Source organism: Scyliorhinus torazame, chromosome 17, assembly GCF_047496885.1.
Source record: "Scyliorhinus torazame isolate Kashiwa2021f chromosome 17, sScyTor2.1, whole genome shotgun sequence".
NCBI lineage: Eukaryota > Metazoa > Chordata > Chondrichthyes > Carcharhiniformes > Scyliorhinidae > Scyliorhinus > Scyliorhinus torazame.
Genome location: NC_092723.1, coordinates 76,428,385 through 76,450,578, shown reverse-complemented (window position 1 = coordinate 76,450,578; position 22,194 = coordinate 76,428,385). Strand labels below are relative to the sequence as shown.

At 48.4% G+C, this 22,194-nt stretch overlaps 1 protein-coding gene across 2 annotated transcripts in view; it reads left to right on the top strand.

Annotated features, from left to right (window-relative positions):
* Nucleotides 1-1,330: 1,330 nt before the first annotated feature.
* The window catches only part of LOC140393956 (uncharacterized), a 31,601-nt gene continuing 10,737 nt past the window's right edge, over nucleotides 1,331-22,194 (top strand). For both annotated transcript variants that reach the window (XM_072480648.1, XM_072480647.1), the window contains exons 1-3: nucleotides 1,331-1,461; nucleotides 16,533-17,284; nucleotides 18,178-18,324. In XM_072480648.1, coding sequence (XP_072336749.1) covers nucleotides 16,552-17,284; nucleotides 18,178-18,324 — 880 coding nt within the window. In that variant the 5' untranslated portion in view covers nucleotides 1,331-1,461; nucleotides 16,533-16,551. The remainder of the gene's footprint in view (nucleotides 1,462-16,532; nucleotides 17,285-18,177; nucleotides 18,325-22,194) is intronic.

The following is a 22,194-nucleotide window of genomic DNA, read 5'->3' as shown; positions in this document are numbered from 1 at the left end:
ACCGGTGATGCGGAGCGGCGGCGGCGGGCAGATGTTGTCCATTTTGCAGGATGACGGAATGCTGGCGGAAGGCAGATCACTTGCAGGTAGGTCTAAGAAGTTCTAATATCCCTCAACACCTGGTATCATGTTGTGTTGAGCACTCTGGATCCGTAGAACACATACAGGCCACCAACACTTAAAATAGTGCAACACTATTTTATCAAATCAGAAACTGTTTAACATACTTTCACTGTGGGTTAACACGATATTAGATTGAACTAAAGACCTATGCCTTATCCTAACCAGTCGATGCACTCAGCACATGGTGAAGATCTGTGCTGCAGGCTGTGAGCTCTGTCCTACGAGGACGCTGCAGCTCGAATGAGCGGGAACTCTGATGCCCCCTGTCTTTATAGTGCGTGTGCTCCAACTGGTGATTGGCTGTGGTTGGTCCCGCTGTGTGTCCATCAGTGTGTGTGTATCTGCACCATGATATACTGGTGTAAATTATGACAGACGCCTCTTCACAAAACACCAATCAGGATCCTCCAGAGACAAAGCGTAAGACATATATCCCAAGAAAAGACAAATATGAAATATGCACCAAGCTAAAATAAAGGAATACGAGATGAGCAGAGACAGAACTTGGGAAAACGCAGCCTATACTGCACGTGACCCCTCTTGAGATGACTGTCTTTGATGGAGAAATGTGCTGTTTTCCTGTTGGTATGAGTTTAATGTCTGCCCTCTCAGGACACAGTGTGTGGTGAACCTCAAAAATTCAGCATTATTCGAGGAAGAGCAGGGGAATTCTCCGCAATGCCCCAGCCAATATTTATCCCTCAACTAACCTCTGAAACAGATGATCTCGTCACGATCACATTGCTATGTGTGGGAGCTTGCTGTGCACAAATTAGTTTCCAACATTACAGCAGTGACTACACTTCAAAAGTGCTTCATTGACTAGAGAGCACACTGGGATAGTCTGAGGGTGTGTGAGGTGCTACAGAAAGGCAGCTTATTTTTGGTGAGCTTTATTCTGGTTTAAGGAGTGTGGTTATGCTGTTTAGCTGTGCTATAGGTCGACCCTCTCTTTCCTGTGGCCAGTCGCTCGAAGGCCACTGCTCAGGTGAGGAAGTGTTTGAAATAGATGCAACCCGAGGTTAAAGGAAACTGCCTCCTCCTTGTTCAACCTGAAAAACAGAGTCGGGGATTTTATATCAGGTGATTTACGGGAGCGTGAGTACAATATAAAGCAGAGTCAGTTGATTAAAATAATTCAACCCATATCCTGTTTATGTAGCTCCTCCCTCTGACTAATCCCTGCATGTCCTTATAAGGGTGCACTCTGATCATACATTGCCAGTAGTATTGCCTTTTATAATCTGAATGCAAATAAGGTGCAAACATATCTTGTGCAGCCCCAGTTCAGTGATATCAGCCTACCTACAGTCCAGCTGCATCTCTTCACTGAAACAGGTAAGCTTTCTCGGGATTTAACTTGTTGGGAGGACTTTCTCTGCAACTTTCACAGTTTCTCTAGTGTAGCTCCTTGTCCAGTCAGTAAACCTCTGATGCCGTTCACTCCTCCATCGACACATGCTCACCCCTCTAGTGACGACTAATAGATCTTTCGGAAGGTCAATTTAGCTCAGTTGGCTGGACGGCTGGTTTGTGGTGCAGAGCAACGCCAACACCCCGGGTTCAATTCTCCCCTTTTCGACCTTGCCCCTCGCCGGAGGTGTGGTGACCCTCAGGTTAAATCACCACCAGTCAGATCTCCCCCTCAAAGGGGAGAACTGCCGATGGTCCGCTGGGACCGTGGTGACTTTCAATCAAGGGAAATCAAGGGCAGGATCTTGTTCCATTTTGGAACAATAATTCTGAGAAGAATTCACTGGATATTAATCAACAGTCGGGAATGCTGCTGTGTTCCGTCTTGCCTAGGAAGGAGATTCTGAAGTCTCTATGACAGTGGAGACGGAGGTTTTACAAAAGGCAGTGGCGATGGACTCTGATTTATTTTTATTTATTCTTTCATGGATCATTGACAAGACCAACATTTGTTGTCCATCCCGAATTACCCTTGAACTGAAGGGCTTGCTAGGCTATTTCAGAGAGCAGTTAAGAGTCAACCACACTGCTGTGGCTCTGGAGACCCAGGCCAAAGTGTGTATGGATGGCAGATTTCCTTCCCTAAAGTGGCATGAGTGAACCAGATGGGTTTTTAGGACGATCAATGATAGTTTCACCATTTACTGAGACTGGCTTTATAATTTATAAGGGGCTGTTTAGCACAGGGCTAAATCACTGGCTTTGAAAGCAGACCAAGGCAGGCCAGCAGCAGGAGGGTTCAATTCCCGTAACAGCCTCCCCGAACAGGCGCCGGAATGTGGCGACTAGGGGCTTTTCACAGTAACTTAATTGAAGCCTACTTGTGTACAATAAGCGATTTTCATTTCATAATTCCAGATTTTATATACTGATTTGGATTCCACCAGCTAACATGGTGAGATTTGAACCCGTGTCCACTGACCATTAGCACAGACCTCTGGATTACTAGTCCAGTGACATTGCGACTATGTCACCATCTCATTAATGGGGAGAGCGAGGGACAGTGGAGACGGAAGCACGGTGGCACAGTGGTTAACACTGCGGCCTCACAGTGCCAGAGTCCCGGGATCAATTCCGACCAGAAGCTCAATAACAGTGATCGAGGGACAGGGGGATAGAAGCTCTATAACATGATAGAGGGACAGGGGGGTGGAAGCTCTGTAACAGTGATAGAGGGACAGGGGGATAGAAGCTCTATAACATGATAGAGGGTCAGGGGGGATGGAAGCTCTATAACAGTGATAGAGGGACAGGGGGGTAGAAGCTCAATAACAGTGATAGAGGGACAGGGGGGTAGAAGCTCAATAAGTGATAGAGGAACAGGGGGGTAGAAGCTCTATAACATGATAGAGGGACAGGGGGATAGAAGCTCTTCAACAGTGATCGAGGGACAGGGGGATAGAAGCTCAACAACAGTGATAGAGGGTCAGGGGGGGTGGAAGCTCTATAACAGTGATCGAGGGGCAGGGGGATAGAAGCTCTATAACAGTAATAGAGGGACAGGGGGATAGAAGCTCTATAACAGTGATAGAGGGACAGGGGGGTAGAAGCTCAATAACAGTGATAGAGGGACAGGGGGGTAGAAGCTCAATAACAGTGATAGAGGGACAGGGGGGTAGAAGCTCTATAACAGTGATCGAGGGGCAGGGGGATAGAAGCTCAATAACAGTAATCGAGGGACAGGGGGATAGAAGCTCAATAACATGATAGAGGGCCAGGGGGGATGGAAGCTCTATAACAGTGATAGATGGACAGGGGGGTAGAAGCTCAATAACAGTGAGAGAGGAACAGGGGGGTAGAAGCTCTATAACATGATAGAGGGGCAGGGGGATAGAAGCTCTATAACAGTGATAGAGGGGTAGGGGGATAGAAGCTCTATAACAGTGATAGAGGCACAGGGAGATAGAAGCTCAATGACAGTGATAGAGGGGCAGGGGGATAGAAGCTCTATAACAGTGATAGAGGGATAGGGGGGATAGAAGCTCCATAACATTGATGGTGGGACAGGGGGTTAGAAGCTCAATAACAGTGATAGAGGGAGAGGGAAATAGAAGCTCAATAACAGTGATAGAGGGACAGGGGGATAGAAGCTCAATAACAGTGATAGAGGGACAGGGGGATAGAAGCTCAATAACAGTGATAGAGGGACAGGGGGATAGAAGCTCAATAACAGTGATAGAGGGACAGGGGGATAGACGCTCTATAACAGTGAAAGAGGGACAGGGTGGCTGGAAGCTCCATAACAGTGAGAGAGGGACAGGGGGATAGAAGCTCTATAACAGTGATAGAGGGACAGGGGGATAGAAGCTCTATAACAGTGAAAGAGGGACAGGGGGGCTGGAAGCTCAATAACAGTGATAGAGGGACAGGGGGATAGAAGCTCTATAACAGTGATAGAGGGACAGGGGGATAGAAGCTTTGTAACAGTGATAGAAGGACAGGGGGATAGAAGCTCAATAACAGTGATCGAGGGACAGGGGGTGGAAGCTCTATAACAGTGATAGAGGGGCAGGGGGTAGAAGCTCGAGAACAGTGATAGAGGGTCAGGGGGATAGAAGCTCTGTAACTGTGATAGAGGGACAGGGGGGTGGAAGCTCCAGAACAGCGATAGAGGGGCAGGGGGATAGAAGCTCTATAACAGTGATAGAGGGTCAGGGGGATAGAAGCTCAATAACATGATAGAGGGACAGGGAGATAGAAGCTCAATAACAGTGATAGAGGGGCAGGGGGATAGAAGCTCTATAACAGTGATAGAGGGATAGGGGGGATAGAAGCTCCATAACATGATAGAGGGTCAGGGGGGATGGAAGCTCTATAACAGTGATAGATGGACAGGGGGGTAGAAGCTCAATAACAGTGATAGAGGAACAGGGGGGTAGAAGCTCTATAACATGATAGAGTGACAGGGGGGGTAGAAGCTCAATAACAGTGATAGAGGGGCAGGGGGATAGAAGCTCTATAACAGTGATAGAGGGACAGGGAGATAGAAGCTCAATAACAGTGATAGAGGGGCAGGGGGATAGAAGCTCTATAACAGTGATAGAGGGATAGGGGGGATAGAAGCTCCATAACATTGATGGTGGGACAGGGGGTTAGAAGCTCAATAACAGTGATAGAGGGGCAGGGGTTTAGAAGCTCTATAACAGTGATAGAGGGACAGGGGGATAGAAGCTCAATAACAGTGATAGAGGGACAGGGGGATAGACGCTCTATAACAGTGAAAGAGGGACAGGGTGGCTGGAAGCTCCATAACAGTGAGAGAGCGACAGGGGGATAGAAGCTCTATAACAGTGATAGAGGGACATGGAGATAGAAGCTCAATAACAATGATAGAGGGGCAGGGGGATAGAAGCTCTATAACCGTGATAGAGGGACAGGGGGATAGAAGCTCTATAACAGTGATAGAGGGATAGGGGGGATAGAAGCTCCATAACATTGATGGTGGGACAGGGGGTTAGAAGCTCAATAACAGTGATAGAGGGGCAGGGGGATAGAAGCTCAATAACATGATAGAGGGACAGGGGGATAGAAGCTCAATAACAGTGATAGAGGGGCAGGGGGTTAGAAGCTCAATAACATGATAGAGGGACAGGGGGATAGAAGCTCAATAACAGTGATAGAGGGACATGGAGATAGAAGCTCAATAACAATGATAGAGGGGCAGGGGGATAGAAGCTCTATAACCGTGATAGAGGGACAGGGGGATAGAAGCTCTATAACAGTGATAGAGGGATAGGGGGGATAGAAGCTCCATAACATTGATGGTGGGACAGGGGGTTAGAAGCTCAATAACAGTGATAGAGGGGCAGGGGGATAGAAGCTCTATAACAGTGATCGAGGGGCAGGGGGACAGAAGCTCAATAACAGTAATAGAGGGACAGGGGGATAGAAGTTCAATAACATGATAGAGGGTCAGGGGGGATGGAAGCTCTATAACAGTGATAGATGGACAGGGGGGTAGAAGCTCAATAACAGTGATAGAGGGACAGGGGGATAGAAGCTCAATAACAGTGATAGAGGGACTGGGAGATAGAAGCTCTATAACAGTGATCGAGGGGCAGGGGGACAGAAGCTCAATAACAGTAATAGAGGGACAGGGGGATAGAAGCTCAATAACATGATAGAGGGTCAGGGGGGATGGAAGCTCTATAACAGTGATAGATGGACAGGGGGGTAGAAGCTCAATAACAGTGATAGAGGAACAGGGGGGCAGAAGCTCTATAACATGATAGAGGGACAGGGGGGTAGAAGCTCAATAACAGTGATAGAAGGGGAGGGGGATAGAAGCTCAATAACAGTGATCGAGGGACAGGGTGTAGAAGCTCTATAACAGTGATAGAGGAGCAGGGGGTAGAAGCTCTATAACAGTGATAAAGGGACATGGGGATAGAAGCTCAATAACAGTGATAGAGGGTCAGGGGGATAGAAGCTCTGTAACTGTGATAGAGGGACAGGGGGGTTGAAGCTCCAGAACAGCGATAGAGGGGCAGGGGGATAGAAGCACTATAACAGTGATAGATGGGCAGGGGGTTAGAAGCTCAATAACAGTGATAGAGGGACAGGGGGATAGAAGCTCTGTAACAGTGAGAGAGGGACAGGGGGGCTGGAAGCTCAATAACAGTGACAGAGGGACAGGGGGGATGGAAGCTCCATAACCGTGATAGAGGGACATGGGGATAGAAGCTCTATAACAGTGAAAGAGTGACAGGGGGGATAGAAGCTCAATAACAGTGATAGAGGGATAGGGGGATAGAAGCCCTATCACATGATAGAGGGTCAGGGGGGATGGAAGCTCTATAACAGTGATAGAGGGACAGGGGGGTAGAAGCTCAATAACAGTGATAGAGGGACAGGGGGTTAGAAGCTCTATAACAGTGATAGAGGGACAGGGGGATAGAAGCTCAATAACAGTGATCGAGGGACAGGGGGATAGACGCTCTATAACAGTGAAAGAGGGACAGGGTGGCTGGAAGCTCCATAACAGTGAGAGAGGGATAGGGGGATAGAAGCCCTATAACATGATAGAGGGACAGGGGGATAGAAGCTCTATAACAGTGAAAGAGGGACAGGGGGGCTGGAAGCTCAATAACCGTGATAGAGGAACAGGGGGCTAGAAGCTCTATAACATGATAGAGGGACAGGGGGATAGAAGCTCAATAACAGTGATCGAGGGACAGGGGGATAGAAGCTCAATAACAGTGATAGAGGGACAGGTGGGTAGAAGCTCAATAACAGTGATAGAGGGGAAGGTGGATAGAAGCTCTATAACAGTGATAGAGGGACAGGGGGGTGGAAGCTCCAGAACAGCGATAGATGGGCAGGGGGATAGAAGCTCTATAACAGTGATAGATGGGCAGGGGGATAGAAGCTCAATAACAGTGATAGAGGGACAGGGGGATAGAAGCTCTGTAACTGTGATAGAGGGACAGGGGGGTGGAAGATCCAGAACAGCGATAGAGGGGCAGGGGGATAGAAGCTCTATAACAGTGAAAGAGGGACAGGGGGGCTGGAAGCTCAATAACAGTGACAGAGGGACAGGGGGGATGGAAGCTCCATAACAGTGCTAGAGGGACATGGGGATAGAAGCTCTATAACAGTGAAAGAGTGACAGGGGGGATAGAAGCTCAATAACAGTCATCGAGGGACAGGGGGATAGGAGCTCTATAACAGTGATAGAGAGGCAGGGGGATAGAAGCTTTGTAACAGTGATAGAGGGATAGGGGGATAGAAGCTCAATAACAGTGATCGAGGGACAGGGGGTAGAAGCTCAATAACAGTGATAGAGGGACATGGGGATAGAAGCTCAATAACAGTGATAGATGGGCAGGGGGATAGAAGCTCAATAACAGTGATAGAGGGACAGGGGGATAGAAGCTCTGTAACTGTGATAGAGGGACAGGGGGTTAGAAGCTCAATAACAGTGATAGAGGGGCAGGGGGATAGAAGCTCTATAACAGTGATAGAGGGACAGGGGGGCTGGAAGCTCTATAACAGTGATAGAGAGGCAGGGGGATAGAAGCTCAATAACAGTCATCGAGGGACAGGGGGATAGGAGCTCTATAACAGTGATAGAGAGACAGGGGGATAGAAGCTTTGTAACAGTGATAGAGGGATAGGGGGATAGAAGCTCAATAACAGTGATCGAGGGACAGGGGGTAGAAGCTCAATAACAGTGATAGAGGGACATGGGGATAGAAGCTCAATAACAGTGATAGATGGGCAGGGGGATAGAAGCTCAATAACAGTGATAGAGGGACAGGGGGATAGAAGCTCTGTAACTGTGATAGAGGGACAGGGGGGTGGAAGCTCCAGAACAGCGTAGAGGGGCAGGGGGATAGAAGCTCGATAACAGTGAAAGAGGGACAGGGGGGCTGGAAGCTCAATAACAGTGACAGAGGGACAGGGGGGATGGAAGCTCCATAACAGTGATAGAGGGACATGGGGATAGAAGCTCTGTAACAGTGAAAGAGTGACAGGAGGGGATAGAAGCTCAACAACAGTGAGAGAGGGACAGTGGGATGGAAGCTCTATAACAGTGAGAGAGGGACAGGGGGATAGAAGCTCTATAACAGTGATAGTGGGACAGGGTGATAGAAGCTCTATAACAGTGATAGAGGCACAGTGGGATGGAAGCTCTATAACAGCGATAGAGGGACAGGGGGGATAGAAGCTCTATAACAGCGATAGAGGGACAGGGGGATAGAAGCTCTATAACAGTGAAAGAGTGACAGGGGGGATAGAAGCTCTATAACATGATAGAGGGACAGGGGGGTAGAAGCTCAATAACAGTGATAGAGGGGCAGGGGGATAAAAGCTCTATAACAGTGATAGAGGGACAGGGGGATAGAAGCTCAATAACAGTGATAGAGGGACAGGGACATAGAAGCTCAATATCAGCGATAGAGGGGCAGGGGGATAGAAGCTCTATAACAGTGAAAGAGGGACAGGGGGGCTGGAAGCTCAATAACAGTGACAGAGGGACAGGGGGGATGGAAGCTCCATAACAGTGCTAGAGGGACATGGGGATAGAAGCTCTATAACAGTGAAAGAGTGACAGGGGGGATAGAAGCTCAATAACAGTGATAGAGGGTAAGGGGGATAGAAGCTCTATAACATGTTAGAGGGTCAGGGGGGATGGAAGCTCTATACCAATGATAGAGGGACAGGGGGGTACAAGCTCAATAACAGTGATAGAGGGACAGGTGGGTAGAAGCTCAATAACAGTGATAGAGGGACAAGGGGGTAGAAGCTCTATAACAGTGATCGAGGGGCAGGGGGATAGAAGCTCAATAACAGTAATAGATGGACAGGGGGATAGAAGCTCAATAACAGTGATAGAGGGACATGAGGATAGAAGCTCAATAACAGTGATAGAGGGACAGGGGGATAGAAGCTCAATGACTTGATAGAGGGTCAGGGGGGATGGAAGCTCTATAACAGTGATAGAGAGACAGGGGTGTAGAAGCTCAATAACAGTGATAGAGGAACAGGGGGGTAGAAGCTCTATAACATGATAGAGGGACAGGGGGGTAGAAGCTCAATAACAGTGATAGAGGGGCAGGGGGATAAAAGCTCTATAACAGTGATAGAGGGACAGGGGGATAGAAGCTCAATAACAGTGATAGAGGGACAGGGACATAGAAGCTCAATATCAGTGATAGCGGGGCAGGTGGATAGAAGCTCTATAACAGTGATAGAGGGATAGGGGGGATAGAAGCTCCATAACATTGATGGTGGGACAGGGGGTTAGAAGCTCAATAACAGTGATAGAGGGGCAGGGGGATAGAAGCTCTATAACAGTGATAGAGGGACAGGGGGGCTGGAAGCTCTATAACAGTGATAGAGAGGCAGGGGGATAGAAGCTCAATAACAGTCATCGAGGGACAGGGGGATAGGAGCTCTATAACAGTGATAGAGAGACAGGGGGATAGAAGCTTTGTAACAGTGATAGAGGGATAGGGGGATAGAAGCTCAATAACAGTGATCGAGGGACAGGGGGTAGAAGCTCAATAACAGTGATAGAGGGACATGGGGATAGAAGCTCAATAACAGTGATAGATGGGCAGGGGGATAGAAGCTCAATAACAGTGATAGAGGGACAGGGGGATAGAAGCTCTGTAACTGTGATAGAGGGACAGGGGGTTAGAAGCTCAATAACAGTGATAGAGGGGCAGGGGGATAGAAGCTCTATAACAGTGATAGAGGGACAGGGGGGCTGGAAGCTCTATAACAGTGATAGAGAGGCAGGGGGATAGAAGCTCAATAACAGTCATCGAGGGACAGGGGGATAGGAGCTCTATAACAGTGATAGAGAGACAGGGGGATAGAAGCTTTGTAACAGTGATAGAGGGATAGGGGGATAGAAGCTCAATAACAGTGATCGAGGGACAGGGGGTAGAAGCTCAATAACAGTGATAGAGGGACATGGGGATAGAAGCTCAATAACAGTGATAGATGGGCAGGGGGATAGAAGCTCAATAACAGTGATAGAGGGACAGGGGGATAGAAGCTCTGTAACTGTGATAGAGGGACAGGGGGGTGGAAGCTCCAGAACAGCGTAGAGGGGCAGGGGGATAGAAGCTCGATAACAGTGAAAGAGGGACAGGGGGGCTGGAAGCTCAATAACAGTGACAGAGGGACAGGGGGGATGGAAGCTCCATAACAGTGATAGAGGGACATGGGGATAGAAGCTCTGTAACAGTGAAAGAGTGACAGGGGGGATAGAAGCTCAACAACAGTGAGAGAGGGACAGTGGGATGGAAGCTCTATAACAGTGAGAGAGGGACAGGGGGATAGAAGCTCTATAACAGTGATAGTGGGACAGGGTGATAGAAGCTCTATAACAGTGATAGAGGCACAGGGGGATGGAAGCTCTATAACAGCGATAGAGGGACAGGGGGATAGAAGCTCTATAACAGCGATAGAGGGACAGGGGGATAGAAGCTCTATAACAGTGAAAGAGGGACAGGGGGATAGAAGCTCTATAAGAGTGATAGAGGGACAGGGGGGCTGGAAGCTCTATAACAGTGATAGAGGGGCAGGGGGATAGAAGCTCAATAACAGTGATAGAGGGACAGGGGGATAGAAGCTCTGTAACAGTGATAGAGGGACAGGGGGGTGGAAGCTCCAGAACAGCGATAGAGGGGCAGGGGGGATGGAAGCTCTATAACAGTGATAGAGGGACAGGGGGATAGAAGCTCAATAACAGTGATAGAGGGACAGGGGGATAGAAGCTCTGTAACAGTGATAGAGGGACAGGGGGGTGGAAGCTCCAGAACAGCGATAGAGGGGCAGGGGGATAGAAGCTCTATAACAGTGAAAGAGGACAGCTGGGCTGGAAGCTCAATAACAGTGATAGAGGGACAGCGGGGATAGAAGCTCAATATCAGTGATAGAGGGACAGGGGGATAGAAGCTCTATGACAGTGATAGAGGGATAGGGGGGATAGAAGCATAGAAGCTCCATAACAGTGATGGTGGGACAGGGGGTTACAAGCTCAATAACAGTGATAGAGAGGCGGGGGGGGGGGGGGGGCGCGTTGAAGCTCTATAACAGTGATAGAGGGACGGGGGGGGTGGGGGTAGAAGCTCAATAACAGTGATAGAGGAACAGGGGGGGTAGAAGCTCTATAACAGTGATAGAGGGGCAGGGGGATAGAAGCTCTATAACAGTGATAGAGGGATAGAGGGGATAGAAGCTCCATAACAGTGATGGTGGGACAGGGGGTTACAAGCTCAATAACAGTGATAGAGGGGCAGGGGGATAGAAGCTCTATAACAGTGATAGAGGGACAGGGGGATAGAAGCTCAATAACAGTGATAGAGGGACAGGGGGATAGAAGCTCAATAACAGTGATAGAGGGTCAGGGGGATAGAAGCTCAATAACAGTGATGGAGGGACAAGGGGGATAGAAGCTCAATAACAGTGATAGAGGGACAGGGGGATAGAAGCTCAATAACAGTGATCGAGGGACAGGGGGATTGAAGTTCAATAACAGTGATAGAGGGACAGGGGGATAGAAGCTCTGTAACAGTGATAGAGGGACAGGGGGATAGAAGCTCAATAACAGTGATAGAGGGACAGGGGGATAGAAGCTCTATAACAGTGATCGAGGGGCAGGGGGAAAGAAGCTCAATAACAGGAATAGAGGGACAGGGGGATAGAAGCTCAATATCAGTGATAGAGGGACAGGGGGGTAGAAGCTCAATAACAGTGATAGAGGAACAGCGGGGTAGAAGCTCAATAACATGATAGAGGGACAGGGGGGTAGATGCTCAATAACAGTGATAGAGGGGCAGGGGGATAGAAGCTCTATAACAGTGATAGAGGGACAGGGGTATATAAGCTCAATAACAGTGATAGAGGGACTGGGAGATAGAAGCTCAATAACTGTGATAGAGGGGCAGGGGATAGAAGCTCTATAACAGTGATAGAGGGACAGGGGGATAGAAGCTCCATAACAGTGATGGTGGGTCAGGGGGTTAGAAGCTCAATAACAGTGATAGAGGGGCAGGGGGATAGAAGCTCAATAACAGTGATAGAGGGACAGGGGTTAGAAGCTTTGTAACAGTGATAGAGGGACAGGGGGATAGAAGCTCAATAACAGTGATAGAGGGACAGGGGGATAGAAGCTCAATAACAGTGATAGAGGGTCAGGGGGATAGAAGCTCAATAACAGTTATGGAGGGACAGGGGGATAGAAGCTCAATAACAGTGATAGAGGGACATGGGGATAGAAGCTCAATAACAGTGATAGAGGGACAGGGGGATAGAAGCTCAATAACAGTGATCGAGGGACAGGGGGACTGAAGTTCAATAACAGTGATAGAGGGGCAGGGGGATAGAAGCTCTGAACAGTGATAGAGGGACATGGGGATAGAAGCTCAATAACAGTGATAGAGGGACAGGGGGATAGAAGCTCAATAACAGTGATCGAGGGACAGGGGGACTGAAGTTCAATAACAGTGATAGAGGGACAGGGGGATAGAAGCTCTATAACATGATAGAGGGTCTGGGGGGATAGAAGCTCAATACCAGTGATAGAGGGACAGGGGGGTAGAAGCTCAATAACAGTGATAGAGGGACAGGGGGATAGAAGTTCTGTAACAGTGATAGAGGGACAGGGGGGTGGAAGCTCCAGAACAGTGATATCGGGGCAGGGGGATAGAAGCTCAATAACAGTGATAGAGGGACAGGGGGATAGAAGCTCTATAACATGATCGAGGGTCAGGGGGGATAGAAGCTCAATAACAGTGATAGAGGGACAGGGGGATAGAAGCTCAATAACAGTGATCGAGGGACAGGGGGATAGAAGCTCTATAACAGTGATAGAGGGACTTGGGGATAGAAGCTCAATAACAGTGATGGTGGGACAGGGGGATAGAAGCTCAATAACAGTGATAGAGGGACAGGGGGATAGAAGCTCTGAACAGTGATAGAGGGACAGGGAGGTAGAAGCTCAATAACAGTGATAGAGGGACAGGGGGATAGAAGCTCTGTAACAGTGATAGAGGGACAGGGGGATAGAAGCTCAATAACAGTGATAGAGGGACAGGGGGACTGAAGTTCAATAACAGTGATAGAGGGACAGGGGGATAGAAGCTCTATAACATGATAGAGGGTCTGGGGGGATAGAAGCTCAATACCAGTGATAGAGGGACAGGGGGGTAGAAGCTCAATAACAGTGATAGAGGGACAGGGGGATAGAAGTTCTGTAACAGTGATAGAGGGACAGGGGGGTGGAAGCTCCAGAACAGTGATATCGGGGCAGAGGGATAGAAGCTCAATAACAGTGATAGAGGGACAGGGGGATAGAAGCTCTATAACATGATCGAGGGTCAGGGGGGATAGAAGCTCAATAACAGTGATAGAGGGACAGGGGGATCGAAGCTCAATAACAGTGATAGAGGGACAGGGGAATAGAAGCTCAATAACAGTGATCGAGGGACAGGGGGATAGAAGCTCTATAACAGTGATAGAGGGGCAGGGGGATAGAAGCTCTGTAACAGTGATAGAGGGACAGTCGGATAGAAGCTCTGTAACTGTGATAGAGGGACAGGGGGGTGGAAGCTCTAGAACAGTGATAGAGGGGCAGGGGGGCTGGAAGCTCAATAACAGTGACAGAGGGACAGGGGGGATGGAAGCTCCATAACAGTGATAGAGGGACATGGGGATAGAAGCTCAATAACAGTGATAGAGGGACAGGGGGATAGACGGTCTATAACAGTGAAAGAGGGACAGGGTGGCTGGAAGCTCCATAACAGTGAGAGAGGGACAGGGGGATAGAAGCTCTATAACAGTGATAGAGGGACAGGGGGATAGAAGCTCTATAACAGTGAAAGAGGGACAGGGGGGCTGGAAGCTCCATAACAGTGAGAGAGGGACAGGGGGATAGAAGCTCAATAACAGTGATAGAGGGACAGGGGGATAGAAGCTCTATAACAGTGATAGAGGGGCAGGGGGGCTGGAAGCTCTATATAACAGTGATAGAGGGACAGGGGGATTGAAGATCTATAACTGTGATAGAGGGACAGGGGGGCTGGAAGCTCTATAACAGTGATAGAGAGGCAGGGGGATAGAAGCTCAATAACAGTGATCGAGGGACAGGGGGTAGAAGCTCTATAACAGTGATAGAGGGACATGGGGATTGAAGCTCAATAACAGTGATAGATGGGCAGGGGGATAGAAGCTCAATAACAGTGATAGAGGGACAGGGGGATAGAAGCTCTGTAACTGCGATAGAGGGACAGGGGGGTGGAAGCTCCAGAACAGCGATAGAGGGGCAGGGGGATAGAAGCTCTATAACAGTGAAAGAGGGACAGGGGGGCTGGAAGCTCCATAACAGTGAGAGAGGGACAGGGGGATAGAAGCTCTATAACAGTGATAGAGGGACAGGGGGATAGACGCTCTATAACAGTGAAAGATGGACAGGGGGGCTGGAAGCTCCATAACAGTGATAGAGGGACAGGGGGATAGAAGCTCTATAACAGTGATAGAGGGACAGGGGGGCTGGAAGCTCTATAACAGTGATAGAGAGGCAGGGGGATAGAAGCTCAATAACAGTGATCGAGGGACAGGGGGTAGAAGCTCTATAACAGTGATAGAGGGACATGGGGATTGAAGCTCAATAACAGTTATAGATGGGCAGGGGGATAGAAGCTCAATAACAGTGATAGAGGGGCGGGGGGATAGAAGCTCTGTAACTGTGATAGAGGGACAGGGTGTGGAAGCTCCAGAACAGCGATAGAGGGGCAGGGGGATAGAAGCTCTATAACAGTGAAAGAGGGACAGGGGGGCTGGAAGCTCAATAACAGTGACAGAGGGACAGGGGGGATGGAAGCTCCATAACAGTGATAGAGGGACAAGGGGATAGAAGCTCGATGACAGTGAAAGAGTGACAGGGGGGATAGAAGCTCAATAACAGTGATAGAGGGACAGGGGGATGGAAGCTCTATAACAGCGATAGAGGGACAGGGGGATAGGAACTCTATAACAGCGATAGAGGGACAGGGGGATGGAAGCTCTATAACAGTGATAGAGGGACAGGGGGATAGAAGCTCAATAAAAGTGATAGAGGGGCAGGGGGATAGGAGCTCAATAATAATGATAGAGGGGCAGGGGGATAGAAGCTCAATAACTCTGATAGAGGAACAGGCGGGATCAAAGCTCTACTACAGGTTGAGAAACTCACCGTTCTTTGTTGCTGGTTTAAATTGTCTTGAATTTAATAGTCCAGTATTTGGGTTCAGCGTAATGGTGAGGCTATCTGTCCTCACTGTTATTATAGAGTTAAACATGGAAATATGAAAGCTGTCATTGTGATGGCTAAGGGAGTATTTTACATTGCCACTGACCACACATTCCAGGTCATTGTGTCCAAATTCCTTCATAGAAACCTAACTGAAGTTATGAGGAAACACTTTAGCTGAACAGTGCTCAGGATATAACCAGGACAGTGTATGAGTTACCAACAGAGTCAATTCAATGGCCTAGACTTTTCACCAAGTTAGGCTAGTTTTGTCAGTGAAAACGTTTGAAATTGGATGAACGAGCGCAAAAGGTCGAGGAATTACGTCCAGCACAGAACAAGTTTTGGTGACCTTTTGTATTTGTTTGCTAAACATTGCACTGAAACCAGCCACTCCGATTAAACTGGTCACGCCCCAGGCTACATAAATCACCATGGTGACTTGCTGCTAATTGAACCTGTTTGCTTTCCAGGAGGCTTTCAAAATTAAGTTATTTTCAGATGCGAGGGCAGTAGTAAATACGTTTTGAAAACTTTAAAATGATAAAAATAATTTTAATATGCAAAGTGACTGCAATACAGAGCTTCAAACCAATGGATCTGGGTAGTTTTGTTTTAAAAGTTGTTTTTGACTAATTGAAATCAGGTTGCTCACAATTGATGGGTCGGACACCCTGATTCAAATATTTATATTTTGAGATTATCCTATTTTCCTTAAACCTCTGCACATTAACACTCTTCAATAACTCTAGGAATATTTTCTAATGCATCTGAATGTGCTGCTTTATAGAAGATTTTGATCATACAACTGAGAGTGAGCAGAATTGTGTGTAAAAATTTGTGTCTGCAAACTAGTGAAAGTTTGAGCAGAATGTGTGAGGTACCCTCAATATTGACGCTTAGAGATTAAACTGTAATGAAGGCTTTATTAGACTAATAACTATGCTACAGCTAGAGACGAGAGCTGACTGCTATACAGACCATGAGGCAGGCCTTTATGTATAGCTCCCAGATGGGCGGAGCCAGAGGCGGAGTCCCCAGGGTTCCAAGCCCGGTCTTAAAGGGGACATCACCTTACATGATGATAAGGCAGTAACCATTCATCACAATGTGTGTCTGATTGCCCTTAAGCAGAACCTTTACTAGTTTAAGTTTTTTTTGCACAACTGATCTATTTTTTCTTGCAAAGGTTCTCTGACACTAAATTAATGGAGTCAGTGCTCGAAGCTCGTGTCAATGACTGCCTTGATCCCAAATACAGTGTCCTCAATGTGAACCTGAGCACCCTGAAGCCCAAAAGGGTGGTCGAAGTCCATATCAAGCGCAGCTTAAGTATGAAGGAAGATGGGTCAAGGCTCAAGGAGTTGAAGTGGAGATCTCTTCCAGCAAAGATCCCACAAATAAATGTGAGCCACAGAGACGGGGCTGGGCCGAGCGAGCTGGCAACACGTGGCAGGGCTAGAGGAACAGCGAGCCAAGCATCTGGAGATGGGACAGCGTTTTCGGTTAGCAACTCATTCAGCATTGAGCCAGACATGGTGAAGGAAGCCAGCAAGGGAAGGAGCAAGGACAAGAAGAAAGGGAAAAAGTCTCAAACATTCCTGGGAAAGATTGCCAGTTTCCTGTGGAGAAAGAAAGGTGATGAAAAGAAAGACGAAGGATGTAAAACATCTAAGGAGTCTGCTCCTCCGCAGGTGGAAAGTCCTCCAGACGAAACTGGAGAACAGCTTGACACCCAGGGGGCACCGGAAGAGCCTGCCACTACTCACAAATCCAAGAGCAAAAGGAAAAGTAGTCTTCGGAGAGTCTTCTCTTTCAAGAGGAATAATCCTGAAGTTAAAGAATCTGGATCTGGATGTCCAGGACCCAACAAGAGTAAAGCAGTGCGACCCAAACATCTGGATCTACGAGATGTCTGCAGGCCCAGGCCTGGCAAAACAGGTAGGACATGTTTGAGTGGGTTTCCAGCTGGATAAATATCCTGTTGGAGCCAACTAACATTGAAAGCCACTAATGAATCAAATAAACCTTTTTGATAATTTCTTCTTATAAAATTGAGGTGTCGCTTGATCAAGATGAGTAGGTTAGCGAGGAGTGATAGTCCGCACTTAGGACACCAACAGATGGTTTCAAATTTACAGAAGCAGGAAGAATGTGGGAAGACGGGAGAAACCAGAGAAAGGTGCAAAGTTCAGGCAGAGGGCAACATTGGAGGACGATTGGCCAGATGGCTGAGGGGAAGAAACTCAGCTGATCAGATTGTCTCAAATTTGCCATCAGCTAAATTCATGAGCTCCTCGCAGTTATTCATAGAATCCCTACCAAGCAGAGGGAGGCCGTTTTTCCCATCTCGTCTGCACCAAACCTCCGAAAGAGCACCCTACCTAGGTCCAAGCCCCCACCCTATCCTCGCCTAACCTTTTGGACACTAAGGGGCAATTGAGATTGGCCAATCCACCTAACCTGCACATCTGTGGACTGTGGGAGGAAACCGGAGCATCCAGAGGGAACCCACGCAGACATAGGGAGAATGTACAGACTCTACAAAGTCTCCTGAGGTCAGGATCAAACCCAGGCCCCTGGCACTGTGAGGGAGCAGTGATAACCACTGTGCCACCATGCCACCATGATATGGTGTGGGAACGCACTGGTTAGAAATATTGAGTAAATATGTTGCATAATCTTTAAATAAGGTTTAGTACCCATGCCTGTAAGAGATTAATATCAGGAATCTTGCTCTGACCTCCCCTGCAACTTCTAATTCTGTTTTTCAAAGTCTTTCTGTCAAATGAAAACCCACTTTGAAACCAAAATGTGACTTTTGCGTGTCCCAGACAGAGACTCTGAGCATCTGTATGAGCAGGTGTCCGAGGAAGTGGACCGGATTGTTCGGACATTGGAGTTCAGTGAGGGAATTGAGAATAACCTGAACAGAAGAAGCTTGAGAGAAAAAACAGAAACAAACGGGCCGAAAGAATCTGGTGAGTGTGGCGACCACCATCAACGAAATGAGCTTGTGGACAAATTGAACCGTTGCTTGTACCCACCAATGATGACTCAATCACCTGAGTAAAACACCTCGCAGAAAGCTATCCTCTGTGCACATTTCAGAACAGAGTTGTAAGCAAGCTCTGTATTAATGGAGTTACAATTCAGTTACACAAAGCACTCCCAGATAGACGGCCCAGTTATTTAATTAGCTTCTGATTATGACAGTGACACTAACAAAGGCATTGTAAATGTTGATTGCTGGCCAACTTTGTGCTCTCCTGATGGAGGCACTTTCTTAAAAGAAACATCCAGCTGAGACTCAGCATTAATTCTCACTTTGTTATTTATAGTCATATGAAAATTGAATGGATTCACCAATGACAATGTACCTTAACCGTCAGTCTGCCATGTTCTGCTGTGGCTTGGTTGGTCTTGTATTTACATCACATGGTTCTGGGTTCAAGTCCGAATCCAGGTCTTGAGCACAAAAACCAAGGTTTGCATTCCAGTGTAGGACTGAGGGAGTGCTATATTGTCAGAGGCGTCACTATTTGGATGAATTCCAAACAAAGGCTCCATATGCCTGCTTGGGTGAATGTCGCAGATCCTGTGACATTATTTTGAAGAAGAGCAGGAGAGTCATCCCCAGTGTCTTTGTGGAAGATGGTGGTAATATCACTGGACTGGTAATCCAGAGGCTCAGGCTAATGTTCTGGGGTCAAGTGTTCAAATCCCACCAAGGCCACTGGGATTTAAATGCAATTATAATCTGGAATTGAAAAGCTAGTTAGTGCCCATGAAACCATTGTTTATTGTTGTTAAGTCTGGTTCATTAATGCTCCTAAAGCAAGGAAATCTGGTATCCTTACCTAGCCTGACCTACATGTGACTCCAGGCCTACAACAATGTGGTTGACTCTTAACTACCCTCTGAAGTTGGGTGGCATGTCTCTCAGTTCAAGGGGAATTAGGATGGGCAAGATGCCCACATCCCATGAAAGAATAAATTAAAACATGCTTATCCCTCATTCAGCATCACAAAAACAAATGATGAGCTTCCTGTGCACAAATTGGTTGCTGCATTTCCTACATTACAAGAGTGATTGCACTTCAAAAGTATTTCATTGGTTGTGGAGCACTTTGAGGCATCAGGTGTTGGTGAAAAGTGCTATATTAAAACAAGTTTCCATTTTCTCCATGGATTGAGGCGGTGTAAATGGAACCCGTAATAAGCGAGTGCCCGGCCCTCGACTTGGATGGAATCTTTGGTGATTCATTTAAATAGTTTCTGGCCTGTGGCCACCTCTGCCAATTGTGTATCCACTTGACATTGGTTTAGGTGTCCAAAAATCGGTCTAACATTATTGCTTGTTTTTGCTTTTGGCAATTGCCTCCTGTCTCCTGAAGATTTGCACTTTGTGCAGGAGCATGCTTCCATGGCTACTCTTTGTCTTCAGATAGTTCATCAAATTCACCCTTGACCATCAACATCAGTATGATGAGGTCACCATAATCCAATCTCTCTCCTCCCACTCCACCCCCTCCACTCGAATGCCCACAGCATAGTGGTTAGCACAGTTGCTTCACAGCTCCAGGGTCCCAGGTTCGATCCCTGGCTTGGGTTACTGTCTGTGCGGAGTCTGCACATTCTCCCCGTGTCTGCGTGGGTTTCCTCCGGGTGCTCCGGTCTCCGGTTTCCTCCACAGTCCAAAGATGTGCAGAGTTATGTGGACTGGCCATGCTAAATTGCCCTTAGGTTAGGTGGGGTTACTGGGTTACGGGGATAGGGTGGAGGTGTGGGCTTAAGTGGGGGTGCTCTTTCCAAGAGCCGGTGCAACCTCGATGGGCCGATTGGCCTCCTTCTGCATTGTAAATCCTATGATCTTTGATCAGCATAGTGTACTGATTGGTCAAATCCCAGGGCTCTGAGGCCAATTGTACTTCCCCCTCCTGCCCCTGCCATAGAGATCATAGAATCATAGAATTTACAGTGCAGAAAGAGGCCATTTAGCCCTTGGAAAGAGCACCCTATTTAAGCCCCACACCTCCACCCTATCCCCTTTATCCCCGTAATTCAACCTAACCTTTTTGGACACTAAGGGCAATTTAGAATGGCCAATCCACCTAACCTGCACATCTTTGGACTGTTGGAGGAAACCGGAGCACCCGTAGGAAGCCCATGCACACACGGGGAGAACGCACAGACAGTGACCCAAGCCGGGAATCGAACCTGGGATCCTGGAGCTGTGAAGCAACTATGCTAACCACTATCCTACCATGATGGGCGGATAGGACTGGTTCGAATTGAGCCTGGAGACATCAGTCTCGTGGTTCAGTTGTTCTTCAAGCACTGTCAAAGGGTAAGGAGGGCTTCCTTAAACAGGAATAAATCTACCATGCTCCCAATCTCCAGTCCTTGCCAACATGTAATCAATATGACCAGTCTTCGTTTTACAGGTGGGTTGAGAAAGCAAAATGGCAGACATTTTAAGTAATGACTGTGCATAAGTATTTATCAGAGATACACACACCCGCCGGGTCGGAGAATCGCCGGAGGGCGGCGTGAATCTCGCCCCCGCCGGCCGCTGAATTCTCCGGCACTGGAGATTCGGCAGGGGCGGTATTCGCGCCGCGCCGGTCGCCGGGCCCCCCCCTGGCGATTCTCCGGCCCGCGATGGCCCGAAGTCCCGCTGCTATAATGCCGGTCCCACCGGCGTGAATTAAACCACCTCCCTTACCGGCGGGACCAGGCGGCGCGAGCGGGCTCCGGGGTCCTGGGGGGCGGGGGGGCGGCACAGGGCGATCTGCCCCCGGGGGGGTGCCCCCACGGTGGCCCGTGATCGGGGCCCACCGATCTGCGGGTGGGCCTGTGCCGTGGGGGCACTCTTTCCCCTCCGTCTCGGCCATCAGCCTCCACGATGGCTGACACGGAGGTGACCCCCCACCCCCTGCGCATGCACGGGGATGACGTCAGCAGCCGCTGATGCTCCTGCGCCTGCGCGGACTTCCGCCGGCCGGCGGAGTCCCTGCGTTCCCGGCTGGCGTGGTGCCAAAGGCCTTTCCCGCCGGCTGGTGGCGCGCCAACCACTCCGGCGTGGACTTTGCCCCTAAAGGTGAGGGCTTGGCCCCTAAAGGTGCGGATCCGCACCTTTGGGGCGGACCGACGTCTGAGTGGTTCACGCCACTCCATCCCGCCAGGACCCCCCTCCCCGCCGGGTACGGGAGAATCCCGCCCTGGGTAGCTGCAAATAAAAATAGGAAAAACACAAAATAAACTAATCAAACTCAAAGAGAATTAAACCCCTGCACTGAATAGATTAAATTCATGTATGTTAAAAGAATCTACAGAAGAGATAGGAGAGTCATCCTTGGACACTAACCTGCCAGAGAAAGTTGTAGTGCCAGAGGACTAAGGGATAACTAATGTTACTCCTTTCATTAGGAAGGGAGACAGAACATATCCAGGAAACTCCTCATCTCAACATTGCTGGTCTGAAATATAATACAATCCCATTTCAAGGAAAACAAAGATAAGCATCCTAAAACCAGAAGTATAATAGAGTGGGGCCTATTAGTTCAGTTGGCTAACAGTGTGGTGTAGAGTAATGCTAACTGAGTGGGTTCAATCCCTGTACTGGCTGAGGTGGTTCTTGAGACCTACTTCCTCTCCTTGCTCCATCTTGATTCCATGGCATAAACTACCCAGGTCGCTTGCATCCTCATTGCCTCTAGGATCATTTGAAAGTCGCTGAGAGATTTGTGTCAACAATACACACCTTTCCTCCACGATAATCAAATTCCTTAGTGTAGGTTTAGCTGTAAAAAACGTGACCACTGAACTCATTTTCACTTGGACAATAC